Here is a 23010-nt window from a genome sequence, read left to right as displayed (position 1 = left end):
ATTAGACATTATCCCACGGGAGGAAATATGACTCACATATTATGTGGCAAGAGAGATTGATTTTGTTTTTGTTTTAAAAGAAAATAATAAAAATAAAAATTATCAATTACTTTCTTCTTCTTCTTCTTCAACATTGCTGATGTGTCGCTCTGTTTGGTTCTAGAGAGAGAGAGAGAGAGAAGGGTCGAAAATGGCGGTCGCAATATCGTCAAGTAGTTTGATATCATCGGCATGGCAAGCGACTCTTCAGCATTATAATAATAGGTTTAATCTGAAAGATTATCCGATTCCGTGTCACTCTAATCCTATTTGCAATTCTTTTAATTTCAAAAGACGTCCCTTTTCTTCCAAATTTAACGACCATGTCCTCGTTAACCCTTCTTCTTCCTCCATGCTCTCTCCCATTCCAACCCATTTCTCCTCCTCCCCTGGTATTCCCCTCCCTCCTTTTCCTTCCTTTTCTTCCTCTTTCTCTTCTGATTCTTGTGTTTTGTTTTGTTTTTTTTTCCAAATTTTATTAGTACCTGAAACTAGCTGCAGTCATTGGTTTTGCATTTGCTACTAATTTCTCAACAATTTTAGCATCTTTTCTTGATCAGTGGAATCCTTCTTTTGTTGGTGTATGTTGTCTGTAATCTCACAGGAAGAGGTTTTGAGTCATATTATTAGGTCCATGGCCTTTCTGTGTGTTCTTTCACGTTTCTAGAGTTAAAAATCGTAAGATTGTTGTGGAAATGATGACCTTCTTCCTTTGCATTTACGTGTAGGCTGTGGATGCTCGTGGATTCAGGACAATTCAATGGCTCATGATTATGCTGCAAGTTATGGGGACTCGACCAAATGCTTGGCGTTACCAACTTCAAAAACAGTGGATGTCTCTTCAGTCTCCGATCTTTTTGAATTCATATGCTCCGGTCCTCTCGTTGATAAGATTGGTATTACTCCTGAAAGAGTTGGCCAGTCTATTGACAAATGGCTACTCTTCGGCTCACAACTCTGCAGACTGTTTCAGCTTAATGAGCTTAACCTCACAATTCCTCAGAAAACTAGGCTCTACCACTACTATATACCTGTCTTTATATGGTGCGAAGATCAGATTGCTCTGCATAACTCCAAGTTCAAAGATGGGGATGATGTACCTCCATTAGTGGTACTATTTTCTTTTCTTTTTTGGTTTAATTATATTCTCAGATTAGTGATGGGTGGATCAAGAGCTCTGATAGATGTGTTTTGACAATGCAGATTGGATTTAGCGCGCCTCAAGGATGTGGCAAGACTACACTTGTGTTTGCACTTGATTATCTTTTCAAAACTACAAAAAGGTACAGTTGGTCTGCTGCAGCTTATTTCATCTTAGTCTGTCATTCTTATACTGACAAAGCAATACGCCAGGAAGTCTGCCACAGTATCAATAGACGATTTTTACTTGACTGCAGAAGGTCAGGTAAGAATTCTTGTAAAATTTTACTTGTAACCTCCATTGCCTGGATGTTCTTTCTTCTCCATTTCTTAGCTTCCATCCTCTTTTCAGACTGAATTGAGAGATAAGAATCCAGGGAATGCACTTCTTGAGGTATACTCATCTTGAATTTCTCAGCATATTTCTTTTTGTCAGTCTTTTGAAAATATCATCATGGTTTCTTGTTTGTATGTCCAGTATCGTGGAAATTCAGGAAGCCATGATCTGCAACTCTCTGTTGAAACACTAGAATCCCTGACTAAACTGACCAAAGAAGGTTTGTTTCATCAATAAAGTTTTCATCCTTGTTTGCTATTTTTCTTATTTACCGTGTAATTTTTTTTGGGTCATTAACAGGTATAAAGATGAAGGTACCAAGGTACGATAAGGTGAGTCACAGCTTGATATGATATTCTCTGCTTCATCACTTTGTATCACAAAACATAGAACGAAAAACAGAGGAACCTGTTCTTGACTTCTCTATATATTCTTACTTGGCTGCAGTCTGCCTATAGTGGGAGAGGTGATAGAGCCGATTCATCGACGTGGCCTGAAGTTGAAGGACCTCTTACGGTAGTTCTATCTTTTCAAGTGTTTTTCTACAAGGTTAAGCAAGTCCACTAAAAAATGTTTTTGATTTTCTCCAGGTTGTTCTCTTTGAGGGATGGATGCTTGGTTTTAAGCCTCTTCCAGCAGACGTTGTTAAAGCAGTTGATCCGCAGGTTATCTCAACTTCCTTAAAAACCATTGATTCGCAATACAACCCTTATGACATCCTATATTGAAAACCTCTGCTCTCTATTTTGTAGCTGGAGATTGTGAATAAGAACCTTGAAGCGTATTACGATGCATGGGACAAGTACATCGATGCTTGGGTTGTCATCAAAATCCAGGACCCAAGTTATGTATACCGGTGGCGTCTTCAGGTTTGTATATCAGATAACGAAACTTAAAACGGTTTTGCGCTACGTTTCTATACAAACCCGGTTTTGTTTATGGTTTGAACAGGCGGAAATCGCCATGAGGCAGGCTGGCAAAGCTGGGATGTCGGATGAGGAGGTAATGATACATCTTTTAGACTAATTAGTACACTAGTGGTTGCAGAAGAAAAATAACAATTGTTGTGTTGAAATATCTGTTATAGGTGAATGACTTTGTGTCGCGGTATTTGCCGGCGTATAAGGCCTATCTTCCAACTCTTTACGCGGAAGGACCAAGCGGCTCGGACCCTGACCGTGTCCTTGCGATAGATATCGATGAAGAAAGGAACCCGATACTTGCAAACTGACGAGATGTTGTGTCCATCGCCTTGAATGTATTACTCTTTGTATGTAGTAAGAGAGAGTAACAGTACGTCACACGTTGTTCTTCCTTTTATATTTTGACATGCTATTTGTGTACACTACACTATATATATATAGTGCATTTTTTTCTTTCTTGAAAATCAATTATAGTTATTTTTTTTTCAGTTGTATTCGTATGTGTGGGATTTATAATGAAGCAGGCAAATCTTGTTTGTCTTGTCGATGTTGTCATGTTCGGTTGTGGTGGTCGGCACTGATTTCAAAAGTGGTTGTCAGTAACTTCGCTTTTGTTTGTATAGTGGTTTTTGAGTAAAAATCAAAAGTAATATATATATATATATATATATATATATATTCTTTTTAAAAGTGTAATTCCAGAAGATCACAAGTACAATTAAAAGAGTAACTAAAAGTGTACAGTACTATATTTGCTTTTCGAGTACTATTATTAGCTAGAAAAATTTAATATATGTTGGGAGTTTTCACTTTTCATTCAGGAAACAAACGTTTCCCGAATAGAAAAGCTTAATTTGTAACAAACATTGTAGCAAATCAAACATGGAACTAAAAATAAAAAATTTAATGAAGTAAACTATTCAGATTTAAATGTTCATCTCCTATGTGTTCCTCAACTTTTTTCACTTCTCTTGCCTCTTTGGGTTGGCATTGCATCATCTTCACAGGCGACCAGTTGTTGTGTCTTTTTTTTTTTTTTTTTTTGTCTGTGAATGCTCCTAATAATTAAATTATACAAGAAAAGGTGACTGGCAGGCCATTCTATCTTTTCATCAACCTCATACGTTTGCACGATTCTACAAACATCCTGCACGGTATCATCAATTCATCATCCATCCCAAGAAAAAAGTTAGTTTCCTTCACAATTGTAATTGTGATTTTCGATTGAAAAAAAAAAGGAAAGGGTAGTAATTTAGGAAAACTCACATCCACGGCACATCTCCGACTAACATCCAGTCACCGTCCTTATCCTCGTAAGTAGCCACAAACTCTCCCTTCCTCTCCGCGGACTCTGTCGTCACTTTACCTGCTGCCACCATCCAAATACCAAACCTTAACTAAAATTTCGCACAATCTATATAATCCCTCTCTCTCTCGTACACTTACATATTGTGATTATCCCCTGAAACATGTTTTCTAGTGCGGTGAAAAGTTGTCCGTAGCAACCGTACATCTCAAGATCGACTTTTCTCAGATAAGCCGCACCATCCACTGCCACTTTCACGTATTTCCGCCTGATCACCGTCGTCGTCTTCACTGTTTTCCTTGCCGTCGCTACAGGCGGCCACCCCACCAACTGGTCTCTAAAAAACCAGAATATAATTAAAAGAAGATCAATGGAACCGCATGCATACATCTATATATTGATGTGTGTAACGTGCGACGATTAAAAAACATAAACTAATTTAATATGCCGTACGTGACGTAGTACTTAGTGGTGATCATGCTTGAGATGTGATTATTCACTTGTCCTTCCCTGAGTTTGAAATCAACGGTTTCGAGGAATTTACGTTTGTTTCCGGGCTTTGATTCATTTGTGGGAGTGCCGGGCAAAGCTAGGGTCAGCTCAGTTCCTCCAAGATCACCGGCATCGGACCAAACCCTGACGTATTTCGCCGGTGACATTAATTAATCTATCGTCTCTCTTAACTTAATATAAGAAAAAAGTTATAACAAGAAAAAGTGACGAGACAATATGGCAGAGACTTTTGGCTTGAGTGTGGGGTGGGTGAGTGGTGAGAGAGATCACTGTGAAGGTTTGTAGAATTATATACATGTCGCTCTTGTCTCTATACCTTGTCAGCTAGCTAGAAACCTAGTGAACCCTACCTAGGCTATAATTAACACGTTTCCTTTGTAACAGCTGACGTGCGGTTTTTATATCTCCACGAAAGCAAGTGAGAATAGTACTTGGTGGTAGTTAGCTCCTACTTCGTGTGGTGTGGGCTCATTTATAGTTATCATCTCCTAACACTGTCATTAGTACATTTAATTGGTCATTTTTCGGATGTCTTTTACTTTACTTTCGACTAGTCCATACGTTCGTTCTATTCATATTACTAAATAGAATATAACAAGAAGAAAAGGAAAAAGATTCATCGAATTATTAAAAAGAAAAATACTTAAAACAAAAATTTGATGTTATGATAGATATAATACTATTTATAGGTTAGCATATATATATATGGTCCATGGATGCACAATCGCGTCGAGACCATATTTCTTTATTTATAGAAGTGTACTATTGGTGGTTGTCGGAAAAGAGTTACTTACATTTTTCTATAAATTAATTAGTGGTTTATTATTGTATTCTGCTTTAAAAAAATGTTTGTGTGTTGTCAATTTCAGTTCCATTATTATTCTTATTCGAGAGAGATCTTCAATAGTGTTCCTTTTGTCCACACACTACTTTCGTTCTTGTCATTTTACTTCTTCAATTTCTCTCGATTAAAAGTTTCACCATTATATATTTTTCAAATTAATTAAGTACGTAGTGTCAAGACAAATCATAGTGTAACCAATTAATGTATTCCCAATTTTAATCGTTATTGTACGTTATTACTTCAAAAAAGATAGCAAAAAAGTTATATACAGTATGTGCGTGGAAAACTGAAGAAAATAGGGAAAAGAATCGTAAAGTCGAAACTGGTACACATCAAAACATAATAAAACCATATTGTAAATATATAATCGTTGTTAGTGAGAACAATTAAGTTTGGTTTTACATGGAAGTGTTTTAAGGTAAGGAACGGTTTAATGTTATATAACTCTAACCGTGTGCTTGCTTATTATAATATAAATCAATTAGAAAAGCAAGTTTCTTATCAAAAGAGTAGTAGTAGTAGTAGTGTAGGTAACTAGGTAGGTATCCCAAAACAGCGAAACACGAATATCATAGAGAAAGGAGAAAAACGTTTGATGAGGAGAAACACGATTGAATTAAAATTAATGACAGTAGCAGGGGGTGGGGTGGGTCACGCGTAAGTCACGTGACTCTGTTTTTTCACTGGGAAACATAAAATAAAAAAATATAAGAATGGTTCTTTCTCGACGACACACACACACTTATTATTCTTCAAACAAATTAAAGACCAATGAAAAACGAAACGAGGCTAATTCTTTTTTTTTTTCTTTTTTTAAAATATGAGTAAAAAGCAGCCAAATCAAATGGGTCCGGTTGGGGAGACACGTGACGAATTTACCGGTTTGGATTGCCAAATCCGTGATCGGTAATTCCGGTCAGCCATTCTTTTTTTGTTTTCCTTAATAATAAAAAATAAATAATGCGCGCGCATGGAATGGAAACAGTTGTAACACTTTTTTTTTTTGTCAACTGGTATTATATTAAAAAGATTTTACAACCTGATACTTAATACAAACTAAAACCCAAATCAAAAGAGGACACATCCCTACCTGCAACTGCAGTTACAATCTAAGACTTCACCACACCAAATGAAGAGACCTATACCAAAAATTTCCACTCCTAATTCCATTCCTACGCTTAAAACTCTGATAAACAAGAATCCTCAACAAAAATAGTTTCTAACCATGCCGGATGCCCGATCGCAACATACGACTGAAGCCGACATTCATTAGTCACCGATTTTGCTATCAAGAGGGCTCCTCTGTTTGAAAAAGAGTTTTCCACAAAAAGTTTCCAGTCTTTAAAAGACTTCAGAGCTAAGTTGACCTCCATTGATTGGTATCTAAAGGAAGGCCAAGCCACCGGTCTTGTAATCGCTTTCACCAGATAATCCTCTTGCACCGAGAAGATCACTTTCTCAAACTTGTGACTCTTCATACTCTGAATAGCCCATAACAAGCTTGTAAATTGGGCATCTCTCTTATCCTTCACCGATTCAAAGGCCCTTCTACTATGAAGAATAACATGACCAATATGATTCCTTAGAATCCAAGCTCCTCCTGCTAGGTTGTTCCTGTCAGACCAAGAAGAAGCTACATTGCATTTTAACCAATTTAGAGGAGGTTTCCTCCATCTTTTGTTGCCAGATTGCTCATCAACTCTTGCAACATTTATAGATGTTTCCACTTCTACTTCTTCTTCTTCTTCTTCAGCCTTTTGTGCATCTGTCCATTCTACCCAATCTTCCTTTATTTTTTTAGCAGATTCCAGGGAAGTAAAACCTTTACCTTCAAAAGAAACAAGGTTTCTGTTCTTCCAAATTCTCCAAACAGTCCAAGGGAAAGATATTTTAAGCTCATCAGGCCAATTCGGATTCCTAACATTCTTTAAGAGGTAGTGAATATTAGAGAAAACTGAGCCACTGTGAAAACCTTGTTCTGGGGAAGGAATGCCTGTCAAGGCCCAGATCTGTCTTGCCAAAGAGCATGTGAACAGAACGTGATTCACAGTTTCCTCTCCTTCTCCACATATCTGACATCTTTCATCTAATCTGATACCTTTTCCTTTTAAAGCTGAAGCTACAGGAAGAGATCCACATAACATCTTCCAAAGAAAATTTTTTAACTTCGGATCTGTTTTAAGATCCCAGATCTTGACCTTTAACTCGTTTGTAGAAGGCTTCTGGATTGCATCAGACTTCACTTGACTGGTTGATGACTTAGTAGCCAGCCAATAAGCAGATTTAACTGAAAAATCTCCACTCTTGTTGTATTTCCAAGAATAAAAATCTTCCAAATCTGGAACAGGTTTGATCTTTTGAATTCTGAGAATGTCTGCTGGGAAGAAATGTTCCTCAAGCTGCATGAGATCCCATTGTCGTGATCTTCTATCTATCAAGGCTGAGACTCTTAGATCCGGGTTGAAAAAATTATTTTTCCTCCAGGGAGCTCTCTTACCATTCTCATCTTCAATCCAGTCGTCCATCCAAACTCTAAAAGATCTTCCATTCCCAATGTTTTTGACCAAACCAGAGACTAGAAGTTCTCTGCCAAAGAGGATGCTTCTCCAAGCAAAAGATGGTCTATTTCCCAAAGAAGCATCTAGGAAGTTAGACTCTGGAAAATACCTGCTTTTCATCAATCTTGCGAACAAACAGTCAGGGAACTGAATGATTCTCCAAGCTTGTTTAGCCAATAAATCTTGATTGAAGGTCTTAATATCTCTAAATCCAAGTCCACCTTGCTCTTTTGGAAGACATAGCTTTTCCCAACTCTGCCAGTGTATCTTATTAGTGTGATCTGCATTGTTCCACCAATAGTCAGCCATCGCACTAGCAAGGTTGTCACAAGTGGTTTTAGGCAATTTGAAACATGACATTACAAAAACCGGCATTGCCAATGCAACAGATTTCAGCATGACTTCTTTACCACCTTGTGAAAGCAACCTATTGTGCCAAGTAGAGATCTTTGTTTTTACTCTGTCTTTTAAATAGCTTAGAATATCCACTTTAGAGCCACTGAAACATTCAGGCATCCCCAAGTATGAGCCAACTCCACCTTCTTTGAAAATGCCAAGTATACTTTGAATGTCCTGTTTGACGGTCTTGTTGACTTTACTACCAAAAGTGATGGCCGACTTGTCGAGATTGATTGACTGACCTGTAGCAGCACCATATTTGGTGAGAGTTTCTTGCAGGAACTTAGCTTGATTCATATCAGCTTTGCACATCAATAAGCTGTCATCAGCAAAAAACAGATGATGCACCTCTGGTCCATCTTCATGAAACTTAATTCCTTGTAAATTGATTTCTCTTTGACCTTTGTTCAACAAATGGGTTAAGCCTTCTCCACAAAGGATGAACAAGAAGGGAGATAAAGGGTCTCCTTGCCTGAGCCCTCTCTGCGGTTGAATCATGCCAAAAGGCTGGTCGTTTATAAGTACTGAGAAAGTGACAGTGGAGATGCACTTCATGATCCAATGTACCCAAAGATGATGAAAACCCATGGCCTTCAACAGTGAAAGTAAGTAAGACCATTCCACCCTGTCAAAGGCCTTAGACATATCAGTCTTAACTGCCATGAAGTTTGAAGAAATGTCTTTATGAGAGTGAAGGTTGTGAACCACTTCATGAGCCACCAGAATGTTGTCAGAAATTAATCTCTCAGCAACAAAGGCTGATTGATTAATTTAAACAATCTTAGGAAGAATCAACTGCATCCTTTTCACCATTATTTTAGAGATGGTCTTGTAAAGTACAGAGCATAGACTGATAGGTCTCAAATCTGTCATTTGAGAGGGATGATGCGTCTTAGGAAGCAAAAAAAGATGAGTGTAGTTCCATTCTGAAGGCATCTCTCCAGTTTCAAAGAAGTTTAGAATCTCCTTTGTAACTTGATTACCAACAATTCCCCAGTGCTGTTGAAAAAACAAGGCAGTCATTCCATCTGGCCCCGGAGCACTGGCTGCATCTATAGAGAAAATTGCCTCCTTCACCTCTTCTGGTACTACTTTCTTAATGAGCTTCTCATTCATGTCATCAGTCACCGAGGATTGGAAATCTGAAAACCAATGGCTGAAACCTTGAGGATTCGATGACTTGAAAAGTTTTTCAAAATAATCTGAGGCTACTTCTCCTTTTGCTGCCTCTGATCTTTGAGTATTTCCATTAGCATCCATGAGGATTTCAATTCTATTCCTGGCTCTGTTTCCTCTAACTGCCCCATGGAAGAATTTTGAGTTTCTATTTCCTGATTTTAACCATTTCTGCCTACTCCTTTGCCTCCAATAGACTTCTTCATTTCTGTATTCCTTTGCAAGTTCTCGTTTCAATATGTGCACTTGAAGAAGGTTAGGCCATCGTTCCGACTGAACTCTTTCAAGTGCCTCTTCACATTGTTGAATTCTTTCTTTGGAATTCATGTTATTCATTTTCTTCCAGGTCCCAAGTGCTTTCCTACAGTTTCTTAGCCTTTGGGAAACTGTGAACCCACGAGATATGATTCCAGGTTTCCAAGCTCTTAAGATTGCATGTTTTACAGCCGGTTTATGTAGAAATCTACGATCATATCTGAACTGACCTCTATACAAATCCTGAGACTTGATGAGACTAATAAGGACTGGCCTATGATCTGATCCCCTCATCTCAAGGAATGCTTGGTTAGAAGCTGGAAAATGAGTGAACCAATCTTTGTTTCCAAAAGCTCTATCAAGTCTGGATTGGATCCAGTGATCCCCTCTTCTACCTGCCCAAGTGAAACTATTACCTGTGCTTGACATTTCTACCATCCCACAGGCATCAATCATATCAGAGAAAGGTTTAAACAACCTGTCATTCCTTCTTGGGCCACCAATCTTTTCACCATTGTGAAGTATAGCATTGAAATCTCCAACTAGACACCATCTTTCTCTTCTACTAATTCCACCTCTACTGATTCTATCCCAAATGTTACTCCTTTTACTAATATCCGGATCCCCATATACACAAGATAGAAAGAAATTTGAAGACCCAAACTGAACCTGTACATCAATCAAGTTTTTGTCTTCAAACAAAACATCAAGCTGAACACTACTTTTCCACAAGAGAGCTAACCCTCCACACTTGCCAACTGGATCAACTGTAAGTAATCTATCATATCCTAGAAGACATTGAATATCAAACAAACTGTCTTTACACTGCATGGTTTCCATCAGAAACAGAATCTCAGGGAAATATTTTTTACGTAATTCCTTGAGACGAGGAATCACCAAGTCTTGAGACCGTCCCAAGCCTTGGCAATTCCAACTGATGATACTCATTTAAGCATTGGGCGATCCCTCACTTGGGATCACCAACGAAGAGTTCAGCTTTGTAGACTTGGCAGTGCTTGGACCTTCATCCTCTGCTTTCCTTTTCTCCTTAACCATAGGTAGAGATTCTGTTTGGATCACTTGAGTTTCGCCACTGGTAAAGTGATCCTTTGGCTTTGGTTTTCTTACACTCTTGGGTGGTCTCTTTCTTGGCTTGTTCTTTTTTGGGGAAGAGCCGGAAGGACCAGCCTCAAAGAAGCCAGGACTATATCTCGTTGCTCTATCTTGAAAAGGTTGAGAAAGAGCCAAGAAAGTACTTAAACCTTCTTCTTCAATTGAGGTCTCAGAATCCATCCGCCAGTTCTTTTCATAATTAAAATCTGCTTCTGAATTTGAACTTGGCTTCATCTTCCTGAGACTCTCATTGTTCTGTGGCTGATTATTCTCATCATTGAACCCAAAGACTAGACCTTTCTCTTTATTGATATCCAGATGAACCAAAGGAGCTGACTCTAGTCTTAGAATTGTCTTTTCTGCCACTTTTTCCACTTCACTAACTGACTTTCTGATTCTGTCTACTTTGACTTGCCAGTCTTCTTTGTTGTTGACCAAAAAGGTATTGTCTCATCCCCTCTAAGACATCCATGGCAATCCTGTGTTTGCCTGTGATCGGATCAATTCCTACTTGGTCTTCTTTTAGAATTCCGAAGAGAGGGTCTCCTTCTTTCAGAAAGGTAACCTTAGGAATTTTCGGAATTGGGTTACCAGCTCTTCTAGCCGCAGCAGCATCTTGACGACTCTTCACCAAAATAGGACAAAAGTCTTTCTCATGAGTCAATCTCTGACACTCATAGCAGCGCTTTTGAACTCGCTCATATTGAAATCTTACTATCGTTAAACCCCCCTTTGGTAATTTAACTTCTTTGGATCTTCTTAGAGGCCGAGATACATCAAAAAGAACCTTGACTCTTACATACTCTTGTATCTGTGGCTTCTCTGGGTCGAAATCGACTTCCTTGACTTCTCCAATCAATTCTCCAAGTGCAGTGATGGCTTTAACCGTGTAGAAATTGATTGGCAGATTCCAAATCTGAACCCAAATAGGAATGACTTGGAGATAATTTGGAGGAGGATTCTCATACCATCTGTCAACCGCTAAGGACCAGTCGTTGTAGGTGTGAGTACCTTTAGCCAGGACTTCTTGTAAATCGTATTCGTTGTTGAAAATAAACTGGAATTTTTCATTCGAAAGAGCAATACCCCTCATCCTTCCTGGCTTTTGCCACTTCCTTGGCATACCTCTGATGAGATTCTTCATTGGCTGGCAATCGGGATTTAAAGTTCGCCCAACAAGACTTAACGAATTCCTTTCCATAGATGAGAATTCCGGGAGATCCGGCATCTCAAAAGGAAGCTCTTATTCCTCTTCTAGCGACATGGCCATGAGCGCTTTGTCCATCGCTGAAGACATCCTAACTTGAATGAAATTGATTGCAGAAAGAATGGAATCGGTGAACCGAAGCTCCACTACGAAACAGCAAAGAAGATCTGCCTAATTTGCTGGAACTCTCACTGCAGATTTGAACGAGAATCGATGTATCTAGGAACGGGGTGAACTAGGATAAACAAATCTTAGAAACTTGGGGAATTTTAACAAAAAAGTTGAAAAAGAGGATAAACTGGTAAAGGCGGCTTGAGGGAAAGTGGTTTTTTTCCAAACTGATGCTCTCTTCAATACCTAATGGAGGACACTAGGGGAGAAAGAGGGACTTGAGCCCAAAAGAGGGTGGTCGTTCTTAAAACTCTGTCTTCTTCTTCTGTTCGGTCGTCTAGCGTCGCCTAGGTCAAAAGGAAATTTTTGAAATTTTTGTTGTCAGATTTATTCTTTTTCTTTTTGCCAATTATTATTCAGAAACAGTTGTAACACACTTCGCTGTTTTTTAACTCCCAACTCCTATTACAAAAATAATGTATACACACATACATGTGACTACTATTAAATTATGCTAATTTATTCAACTTTTGGGACTATTTTTTTTTTAATTACAAAAATTGGATGTATTCTACAACAACAGTGTAGATTGTTTTTGCCCTTTTAAAAAAAAAGAAACTATAAATTGTTTACCCAAATAATAAGCCCAAACTTAAGGCATTTTGGTTGTGATGGGTCTTAAGGATAACATCATATGGGCTCTCTATGTGGACTTCACTCGTTCACTTCTTACCTGTAAATAGCTTCTTTCTTTCTTTGTTTTTTTCTTTCGTGTCATAAAAATATATTTCAATCTACAACAGAAGAAATAATACGCGAGTGAGTGAGTATGATGTATTATTATATATTCCAAGAAAATATTTTTATAACTTTTGAAAGACCAAAACATAGGATCTCACCTAAACAATCAGTTAATTATTTTTTAAAAATAATTACTTCTTAGTATTATAATTATAAAAAGTTTTAGTCTGACCAAAAAATAAAATGAAATAAGGAAACAATGCGAACGGACAATTCAGTAAACTCAGTCTGACTGTGAGATTTGTATTATATTTATTTTTTTATTTTTGTCTCTGGAAGGACATAGAAAGCTAAATTAGGTAAATAAATGAAGTGAAGAAGGGCACACCTTCTAAAACAGTGACCGTGGGATCAGATATTTCATAGAGCCCTCACAAGATCCAAGGGTTCACAATATATCAAGACATAAACGAAATCTCTCTGTAAATAAAAAAATAAAATCATGAGAGCCTATCTTACTGGGAAAGCTCAAAGAATGAAAAAGAAGGAGGAGGAGACTCGTACAAGTACAACAACTACGCAGCCTCCCTTTCAATTCTGGTAATTAGGCCTCTGATTCTCTTCTTCCTATTTTCCATCTTTGATGCCAAGTCGTCCGGATTTGTGTGTCTACGACCCTATCTTTCTTATACACCGATTGCGTTTCCGGCGGTTTTGGGTTCCTTCATCGACATCAGATTTTGAAAAGAGTCTAAATTGTTTGGTGGGTCTTACTTGAAGTGAGATTTTTCTTTGGCGTTAGGGTTTCTCAGCTACGTTCCCTGCTCCTCTGATGATCCTAAAGGCTATTTGGTCCTCCACAAACAGGTGAATTGAAGGACAAACAGGTGAAGGGGGTTTAGCGCTTGTTCTTCTTGTGTTTACAGACTTGATCTGGCATTGGTGAACACAAAGCAAGAGACTGATGTCAAGCTATCTGCTCAGATTTGGGAACGCCGTCTAGTTGTTTCTGTTTTCTGCTTCTTGGGATTTAGATGGATGTTTCTTCCATTGGACGGCCAAGTACAACCTTAACTGATCAAGATCCTTTGTTAATGGACCTCAACAACCCTGATCACATCGTTGATATCACTAGCATTGACGACCACCACCACTCTTCTTCCATCGATCTCTCATCATCTGATGGCACACAGCATCCATCTCCTCCTCACCAAAGAGCTACTTCTTCTAGGAGAGGAGTCGGGGACGCTCGCCGTACCAGTACCAATACTACCAGGAGTCCGTTGAATTCTGGCATTTGGATTTCTGTTGAGTTAGTTGTCACTGTCGCTCAAATTGTTGCGGCCATAATAGTTATGGTTCTCGCCAAAGATGAACATCCAGAAGCTCCCTTATTTACATGGGTTGTTGGATATACCTCTGGCTGTATCGCCACTCTCCCTATCCTCTATTGGCGTTTTCGCACTTACAACCGAGCTACAGGGCAAGATTCTTCTCAACGTCCTAGCTCTTCTCATGGCAATATTGACCCTCCAGAGCCCACACCTTATACAGCCGTCTCAGTTGCTCAACCAGCTGATGAACAAAACATCACTGCATCACCTAGAAACAATCATGCTGGGGAAAGCCTAAGAACAAGGTTATTTGGCCTTGAAACAATTGCTTTGGTTTGCCGAGAAACCGAAATTGATCATTTGTTTTTGACTTGCAGACTCAATGGCCTGGTGGACCACTTCAAGATGGCCATTGACTGTTTCTTTGCGGTGTGGTTTGTTGTGGGGAATGTATGGATATTTGGAGGTCACTCGTCTCCTTCTGATTCTCCTAAATTGTACAGGTACACAGCCCTCCACTGCATTCGCTCTTATCTCCTAATGGAGAACTGAAACTCTTACCACTCATGTTTTTTTTTTGCTTCGGCCCTGCAGGTTATGTATAGCCTTCCTTACTTTTAGTTGCATTGGATATGCAATGCCATTCATACTATGTGCAACCATATGCTGTTGTCTGCCTTGCTTAATCTCTGTTCTCGGATTTCGAGAAAACTTCTCACAAACTAGAGGAGCCACTGCAGAGGCCATCAACGCACTGCCTGTCTACAGGTTTAAATCAAAAAGTAGAAATGATTTGGAATTTTCAGAGGAAGGTGAAGGTGGGTTTCTTCTGTCGGGATCCCAAAAGAAACGTCTTATATCAGGCGAGGATGCTGTAAGTATATACTACTCTGATCTCGTTAGTGTCGCTGTGGATCGAATTAGTTGTAGGTTAAGTCAGTTGTATGTAGGAAAATAATAGTTAGCCCATGTTCATTTATTAACCATTGTCTGCATCTTGGATGTTATTGGTTTTGCAGAGCTGTTGCATCTGCTTGACTAGATATGGAGACGACGAAGCAGTAAGAGAGCTGCCATGCTCACATGTCTTCCATGTAGACTGTGTAGACAAATGGCTTAAAATCAATGCGACTTGCCCTCTCTGTAAAAGTGAGGTCGGAGAAAGCAGCAGTGCTTCCTCATAGAGAAAAGCGGAAGCAGAAAGAGAGTTGATCCCAGCTCTTCGGATTTGGATCCATAGTCTGTGATGTGTATAGATGAAGACTATTGTATAGTTGAGTTGCTGTTTATTCATTTTGTTTGTTGATGAGATTGTTAACTTGCAAAATCAATAAAAATCCAAATAATGGTGTTAATGCAAGGACAAGAGAGACCGAATATCAGAAAAAAAAAAAAACAAAAAAAAACTAAGGGCATCTAAAATCAAAATTTTTCAGAGATGTCAAAAAGCTTAAACAGATATTGTAATGGGGAAGATAAATAAATGTGGAGAAACCGAAGAAAGAAAAGAAGTTGAAAAAGGGTACAACATCAAAAAGCTAGAAACATCCTCTTAAAGCAAGTGTCGAGAGGGAAACAAAACGAAGAAAAAGAAGAAGACAAGACCCTCTCTATGTGGCATTTGTTCCTCAAACTTTGAAACTCAGCCTTATATAGAAAAACAATTATACACATTTGGCATGTTACAACTCCACAACTCTGCAAAAGATTCATTAAATCTCAAGTTTGATCCGGGTCTGTAAGAATCGATCTTCCATCTTTTGTAAATTATCTCCTGGGTTGATTTGGTTCTTATTGATAACTAACATGTCCTTCAGGTCGACACTGAGAGACTCTTCAATGCTTGGAGTTGTCCGTCGCTCAATTCAGTCTGACCCATTGGATGGTTTGGCGAGTCACCATTCTCATTGCTCTTACGCGAAGAGTTGTACACTGAATCAGGCATCAATGAGCTGCGCTTGCCTTCAAAGTGAGTTGAACAGGGAAAATACTCGGCGCAACGTGATTTCCACCCTGCAATTGTAACCAACAACACCCGGTTATCACTTTCCAGCAACTTAATACTTATAAACCTAAGGACCTTACTATCATGGAAGTATGGTGGTGGGTTCACAAGACCAACCAGACAGCAATCAATCAAAATGCACACGTAGAAAAGTAATAAGGGTGCCGAGAGCAAAGTGGAGATGTTTAACGCTTACTGGAAGCAGCTTCCGACTCGAGGAAAACTGAGTCTAGGAGCTTATGAATTGCTATACAATCTTTGAGTTTCCATTCTCTTGCTGGTCCTGGAGCATTATTTCTGCACATGGACAACTGATGTTAAACATACCAAGAAAACAGAGAGCGGAGAGAGTAAGAAATCACAAGGTATATGTGTTTGAAGGAGCATTACGTTTGAACCACTTTATTGGTTGAGTCTTCAATTATTTTGATAGCCTCGGTTTTCTTGCTTGGATCTAACATGTATAGCATTTCTGCATATGCAGCTCTGTGCACCAAAGAATCTGTGGAGTTCAATGCAAATGTTACCATCTTTTTATCAGACAATTGTAATTTTTCCGTGAGAGCAAATGTAATCAATTTGATTTGCACCTTCGTGTCTACCAAGAAACTCTTTGTTTGCCTCCATAAGAGATTTATTCTGCAATTGACTAGAATACAAACGAATGGACAATTTATCTTCACATGTGATATACAAAAGTAACCGTCAGAGTGGATAATGGTTGGAGTAGTCACCTGATTGATGGCCGCTCCGCCTCTAGGACACTCCAACGAAGTTTCTCAGCTGCAGTCGTTGGAGCACTTACCGATCCTGTCTTGATAAAGAATTTAACCTGTCATCCAAGTTCAAAAGTATTAGCCACAGAATAGAAAACATGTCTAGCCAAAAAAACCCTTGAAGGAAAAACATTATTATCTCTTCCCTCCTTTTTTTTTTGAACAATATCTCTTCTCTCCTTTAAATAATTAAACTATTACTTAAAACATCACAATTTGCACAAATTTCATACCAAGGAACGATGTGAATCAGGGTTCTCCGCATCCAGTTTAAGCAATTGCTTAACCGCCTGAAGAATGAAAAAAATAAGACATAAAAGCCCTTATAATACTTGAAAAAGGCAAATGACAGAAAGATGATGGATCCTTTGCACCCAAAAAAAAAAAAAACATGATAGAAGTTACCTGGAATGCAAGTAGAAACTTCTGTTTTCTCATATTGACCTCAAAGGAAAGTAGATGAGTCTCCAAAGAATTAGGTGAATGCTTCTGGAGTAGTCTCAAGTACTTTGAAGCCTCTGCCATTGGCTCTTCAACCTGTACGGATTAAGTTCTTCATTTAGCCTTTATTCATGATACAGTTGTGGTGACAACCACCCGAATTAACTTTTGTACAAATGAAGCAAACAACAACCTGAATTAACTTTTGCCCATGAGGATCTGGATCTACAGGTTTCACATTTCGTTTACCAGACTTAGAGGCACCACCAGCAGGAGATTCTTCACTCTTACTCTCAGCTTCCTGAAACGAAAAAGAACACTTTTAAGCCATCTTAGTGTCAATATACTCGTCAAATCACTGAAAATACCTACTTTCTTGGCTCGGGCTTCTGCTTTTTTCTGCTTCTTGATTTTCTTCTTTTGAGCTGGAGCCAACTTTGACATTTCATCTTCTTCAGCAGTTGACTTGGGAGAGTCATGCAATTTAAGGTAGCACCTGAACATCATGCCGAGAGTTAAATGAGAATACAGATAAATGGAATCTATGATGCATCCATACTGCAGATAATGTCACTAGATTACAATTATGCAACAACAGGTTCACCTGATAGCTCTGATTGCTGCTTTGTGGAAATATGGGAATGAATGTAATCGGTCTTGGAACTTAAGCATGTCAACATATGAACGCAATGTCATTTTTCTTAAGCAATATGAGTGGAAATCAAATTGATCTTCAGAAATGTCAGCATAGTGCTTCTCCACAGCCAAAAACTTCTTCAGAGCACGTCCAAGATCACCCTGACGGAAGAAACTATCTCCAGATGCAAGATCATACCTTTAACAAAATAAGAACGAAAGACAGCCATTAGAAAGATATCTGAATGGTCAGTTTTGACATAAGCAAAACTACTCAACTCAGGGTTCTATAGAGCCGTACCACATGCACTGCATGTCATGAAGATTGTTGAGTTGATCCCCCTCTTTTGTAAATAAAACAGCAGTTTTCTCAGCCAAAGGAACCTTCACCAAAAATAATTCACAGATGGAGAGTAGCATTGAGGCTTCACGTCAGAAAAACATGACCAAAAACATTATAATACAAAAGCGAGATGTAAAACCTGATCAGCTTGCAACATGCGCTTAACGCATTCACTGTTTATATAACGATCTGCTAGGTCCATGCCTCTAGCTTCATCGGCAAGTGCAGCGGCGGCAGTCAAGTCTCCTGCATGCTTCATTATTCGGCTCTGTTGAGAGAAACAAGTACAAGGGTTAAGAAGAGTCCTCATACAAAATTGATAACCTGGTACACGGTGTGCACACATCAGACGAATTCTGTTAACTCAATCGCGATAGCTAAAGAAATTAAAACCCAACCACCCAGTCAAAAAAGGTTTCAAAATATAGATCTATACGTAGTGGAAGCAGCAATAGATTCCACTACGTATGGATCAAAACCTTATGAAAGATTCTTGGCCATGATAAACAAGGATACCTTAACAGAGTACAGATCAATAACTGTCGGTGTATGAGCAATGGCTTCGTCAATTTTACAGACCGCAACATCATATTGACCACGCCTGTCATAATGCTGCATTTTGAAGAAAAATAAGTATTAATATAAACGACATGAAACATCAAACGTAAAATTGTTAATTATAGAGAGAAATTAAGACAGTGATAGCAAAAGTGAACCTGAGCCAAGAAAAACAATGTCCACAATAGTGTGGAAGGAGGCTCTTTCACATCACTGCATCAATTAAGAATTAAACAAGAGAATTGACTGCTCATCACTAACTTTAAAAACCCCTAAGTATTGCATTTGTAAGACCTATAATAATAGATGACAATAATTCAGTAATGAATTCAGTTGATACCTTCCTGGGTAACTTCCGGTAGTCCTAATTGAATGTTCCATCTCAACAACTAGTTGCTCCAATATATCAGGCTGGATAACAAAATAAGTATTAAATCATATGTAGAAAAGTATGGTGAAGCCAGATTAATGAAATTGGAGAGAGCACGCTGAAGGAAAATGCAGGGAAATTAACCTTGCGAGGGTGATCATACAGAGAAGAAAGATCCGAAAATAAAGAAGGAACACCCTGAGAAAAGTATCAAGACATATAAGAAAATATTTTATCAAGAATGTCTATAGAAAAAGACTCAAGGACAAGAAAAGATACCTTTGTCAGTAGAGGTTTAATGTAGTTTGCTACAGCATCCTTAAAGTTTTCATCTTGCAGAAAATCCAATGGTATCCTCTATAATAAGAAAATAGAAAATAAATTTGCCCCAAGTCTTTGTAATTCACGTATCAGCAGCAAAAAAAATATCAGACGAGAGTAAAATACAGGCACCCATCTGCCATATCACACCTTAACAGCGGATGACCAAGTGTACTGCTCACTTAGAGACTGGTACAACGCATTTAATTTTTCAATCTGGTCAGACGAATACTGACCACTTTCTGAATATAATCCAAGGCATTTTTGGAGGCCTTCATAATATCTGAAATTATGAGCAATGCACTTTTTTATTTGTTTAATTGATAGTGCCCGAAAATATATAGAAGCCATCAATTGTATGCTAAATTAGCGAATCATAGCAAACAGACGTGGCAATAGAGAAAAACGAAAAATATACATCTAACTGCTGTAGATTGACTTTGGAGTGCAACAAAAATAAACCTGTAATTGTCAGGGTTCATGGAAAGCAAAACCCTGTAGAGTTTATTTGCTTCTTCCAGACGACCAAGCTTTGACAAAAGAGACACCTCTTGTTCTTTGTAAGACAACTTATCAACCTACAAACAATCAAACGAGAAATGTTAAATCTAGTATATGTGTATCCTATGATCCAAATTATATCCCACAATCAATTTAATGAACTTACTATTTTCGGCTCCTTTTTGTGCAACTCCTCAAGAGCTTTGTCAAAAGAACCACTCTCCTCAAGCAAGGAAACCTGGAAGGGAAAAAATGTCCAGCTGAGATTTCCTGCAGCTACAGATATCAAAACTGGGCTAATGCCAAATGTAGGTTGCTCAAACAGAGAAGATTCAGGAGAAAGAGTGGACAGAGCACAAACACTCCAGGTGTTTTGGAGAGACTTTGCAGGGTTCATATCCAACTCTTCTTGAGAGAGGTATGCTTTTGTCACAAAAGAACACAGGTATGTTTCAAACATGTATGCTAAAAGCAGTAAGTCTTACTTTGTACCAACCAACTAGAAATTTTGGTATTTTTGCCAACAAGAGATAAATGTATGATACCCATTTACGACAAGCATGCTTTTTCAGAGAATATAGAAACAGAAAGACAGCAATCAAAGTATGATTGTAATATTTCTGCTTGATACCTTGTAAAGAATCATTTCAGTGTGTTCGCATAGCTCGTTCTCAGGCGGATAATCATCCTCTAATGTGCCTTCATACGCTTCCAAAATTTCAACAGCTTTAGAAGCACTTGTTTCAGAAAATAATAAAACAAGTTCAGCGAATAAGGTTGATATGCATGGGAAGCATTTACTTATTAACTAAAAAAGCTCACAGAGTATATTATTAACTAAAAATCTGATGTAAGGTTCGTCACAACAAAGACATACGCTATTTACTCCTTAAGTGTTCAAAAAAAAATTGCAAAGCATACGCATAAACCAGTCCATTAACCAGCTAGCCAATAGTCCAAGAAGAAAAACTAGCATCTCACTTAAATGAGTAAAATGAAGCAAGATATTAAGATTAAGGGGTCAAGGACCATACTTTGCGTTTAAATGCTGGGAGACTGCAAAGCCAATCCAGTTCATTCGGTGATTAGGCTTTAAAGTCAAAAGCTGCTGCCTGGTCTCCACAAATCCAGATAAGTCCCGCATTTGTGCCTACAAATAAGAAAGTAAACAATATGATAAACTGTTGAAGTTCAACACAGATTAAAACTGGAGCAAGCTTACAAAAAAAAAAAAAAAAAAAAAAATAGTGATGAAAGTAAGAATTGCCATCAGCTTCGAGAATAATTTTGCACACCCAATAAATTCACCTCAATCTAATTTTTCCCCATAATTACCTGCAAGAGTGAGAGGTCTCTGAGTATTTCAAGGTTATCAGGGTCTATTCTAAGAGCATTTCGGTAGCATTTGATGGCCTCTCTATACTCTCTGTCAGACCGGTATAGAAGACCAAGCACGTGCCAGCAAACATGGCTTTTGATATCATTCTGCGTGAAAAATAAAGTATAAAACTTTTGTTACCCTGAAAAAGCATTCCATGTTTGAAAACTAAGGAATAAGGTTGTGATTATTGAAGAGAATATTAAAACCTTCACTCCAAGCCGAACAAGCTCATATGCTTCAGTTTTGCGGTCCATACAGTTTAGAGTCAATCCTTTCATCGATAAAGTTTCTGAAAATCATAGAGAATAAAAGCAACAAGTCTTATAAGAACAGCTATAGGGTTGACAAGTAATGCATAAAATAGAATCATTCAGCAGACGAGAAAAAACTGTGTTTGACACAAAGCAGAACAGATCTCAACTAAAGAAGAGTACCAGCATTTCTGTTTCATCAGTACGTGATAATACACTACAGCCTTATACTAAGAAATTAATTTATTTGCTTCACTAGGAACAAATTCATAAACTATAGGCAAGAATCCCAAGCGCCTAGTAGGAGACATTAACATTGAATCACAGAAGATAGGAGAGTGTAAGAATTTTGATAAAAGACAAGTAACCTCCATGATCAGGAAACTTTTTTAATATGGCATCAGCTGCCTTCAGTCCCTTCTTGTACTGCTTAGTCTCATATGATTTCTGCATTATAAGATCACTTAGAAATCAGAATTACTACATATGAAATATATACTATAACACCTCAGAAAAATACATTAATAAAAGTGTTAAACAATTCAAAGCAGGTTGAGCAAGATACTGGTAAAACCCAAAGTCCTATGCTAAAGTAGACTTCGGAAAAGAGATCCGAGCCTGAGCTATATTATTAACTAGTTTTGCTAGCAAGTGTGAGAAGAACCGTAGCATTTAATCAGTGACAAAATATGTTTGTAGTAGCAACAAGTTGCTAAAGGCATAAACATACATCTAACGCCTGAAAGAAGAATATAACCTACAAAACCATGTTGACTAGAGAAAAAAGAGGTAGATTCTTAAAGCAGGGTTTTGTTGTTGTTCAAAGTAAATTAATAATCTCTGAGCTTAAAACTCGATCAGGTCTGAATCTAAGCATGTGGCAAAGATCCTAGGCAAAAGTAATTGAAGTGAAGAACTTGGTACATCAAATTAACTGTAAACAAAAACACATTAGATGAATTTAAGGCACCAAACAGTTTACTTCACATGTCAAATATTGACCCAACACATTGACGGTTAACTAAATTTAGGGTTTAACAGAGCAGATAAAACTCGTAGTATTTCAATTTTACGCTGACTAGAAAAAGACAAACTGAGAGATAAACAAAGGGAATCGGAACATACGACGATGAGCTTGAACAGGTTGGCCTCTTTGGGAGGAAGCGAAGCCCCCATTATGTTGCGCTACTGGGAGAGCTCGGGAAGAAGAAGAAGATGTTCTTCGCGACTTTTATAAGCAAGCACAGAGAGAGAGAGAGAGAGGTGGCGTACTATCCGCTTCAACCCTACTACGAACAAAGAAGGCACAACTCTCACAAGACAAAACCAATAAGGTATAAATTAGGGTCTTGTCTTCCATCTTTCTTCTATCCTAACCAAATCGGTACCTGTTTCCGGTTTAATTCGTTCGCTTGATTTTAGACCAGTTAC

General features: G+C 38.2%; 4 protein-coding genes and 1 pseudogene across 7 annotated transcripts; 2 read left to right on the top strand and 3 right to left on the bottom strand.

The window, feature by feature from the left end:
• Positions 1–130: 130 nt before the first annotated feature.
• Positions 131–2980, top strand: LOC17894114 (D-glycerate 3-kinase, chloroplastic). Its single transcript, XM_006302186.2, has 12 exons — positions 131–431; positions 768–1150; positions 1243–1322; positions 1393–1444; positions 1532–1573; positions 1658–1736; positions 1817–1848; positions 1964–2032; positions 2107–2181; positions 2269–2385; positions 2468–2518; positions 2604–2980. Exons 1-12 carry the CDS (start codon positions 191–193, stop codon positions 2745–2747), a joined length of 1365 nt encoding a protein of 454 aa, XP_006302248.1. The 5' UTR covers positions 131–190; the 3' UTR covers positions 2748–2980.
• Positions 2981–3464: 484 nt separating this feature from the next.
• On the bottom strand, positions 3465–4497 carry LOC17895443 (auxin-responsive protein IAA15). 2 transcript variants are annotated; one of them, XM_023788114.1, is made up of 4 exons: positions 4199–4497; positions 3886–4082; positions 3706–3808; positions 3465–3586 (listed from the first exon to the last, which is right to left on the bottom strand). In XM_023788114.1, exons 1-4 carry the CDS (start codon positions 4402–4404, stop codon positions 3541–3543), a joined length of 552 nt encoding a protein of 183 aa, XP_023643882.1. In that variant the 5' UTR covers positions 4405–4497; the 3' UTR covers positions 3465–3540. The 2 variants fall into 2 exon arrangements, with proteins under 2 accessions (XP_023643882.1, XP_023643883.1); XM_023788115.1 differs by having other exon boundaries at positions 3706–3805.
• Positions 4498–10420: 5923 nt separating this feature from the next.
• On the bottom strand, positions 10421–11900 carry LOC111831873 (annotated as a pseudogene).
• A 1248-nt stretch (positions 11901–13148) lies between these two features.
• LOC17894590 (E3 ubiquitin-protein ligase At1g63170) lies at positions 13149–15351 on the top strand. Of its 3 annotated transcripts, none has more exons than XM_023788610.1 (5): positions 13149–13262; positions 13465–14301; positions 14374–14499; positions 14591–14870; positions 15016–15351. In XM_023788610.1, the coding sequence occupies exons 2-5, from the start codon at positions 13697–13699 to the stop codon at positions 15178–15180; spliced, it is 1176 nt and encodes a 391-aa protein (XP_023644378.1). In that variant the 5' UTR covers positions 13149–13262; positions 13465–13696; the 3' UTR covers positions 15181–15351. The 3 variants fall into 3 exon arrangements, with proteins under 3 accessions (XP_023644378.1, XP_023644379.1, XP_023644380.1); XM_023788611.1 differs by having other exon boundaries at positions 13156–13262; positions 13550–14301; XM_023788612.1 differs by having other exon boundaries at positions 13156–13262; positions 13530–14301.
• A 104-nt stretch (positions 15352–15455) lies between these two features.
• Positions 15456–22888, bottom strand: LOC17894837 (N-terminal acetyltransferase A complex auxiliary subunit NAA15). Its single transcript, XM_023788609.1, has 26 exons — positions 22705–22888; positions 21948–22026; positions 21535–21617; positions 21283–21432; positions 20982–21097; positions 20579–20684; positions 20114–20185; positions 19909–20024; positions 19597–19729; positions 19405–19482; positions 19270–19323; positions 19096–19166; positions 18914–18968; positions 18714–18809; positions 18337–18465; positions 18156–18238; positions 17823–18053; positions 17591–17714; positions 17412–17519; positions 17183–17314; positions 17011–17067; positions 16736–16833; positions 16592–16650; positions 16392–16503; positions 16198–16298; positions 15456–16009 (listed from the first exon to the last, which is right to left on the bottom strand). Exons 1-26 carry the CDS (start codon positions 22753–22755, stop codon positions 15810–15812), a joined length of 2694 nt encoding a protein of 897 aa, XP_023644377.1. The 5' UTR covers positions 22756–22888; the 3' UTR covers positions 15456–15809.
• Between the last annotated feature and the right edge of the window lie 122 nt (positions 22889–23010).

The sequence above is a fragment of the Capsella rubella genome, unplaced genomic scaffold, assembly GCF_000375325.1.
Source record: "Capsella rubella cultivar Monte Gargano unplaced genomic scaffold, Caprub1_0 scaffold_2, whole genome shotgun sequence".
NCBI classification, from domain to species: Eukaryota; Viridiplantae; Streptophyta; class Magnoliopsida; order Brassicales; family Brassicaceae; genus Capsella; species Capsella rubella.
This window is presented reverse-complemented; position numbering and strand designations above follow the sequence as displayed.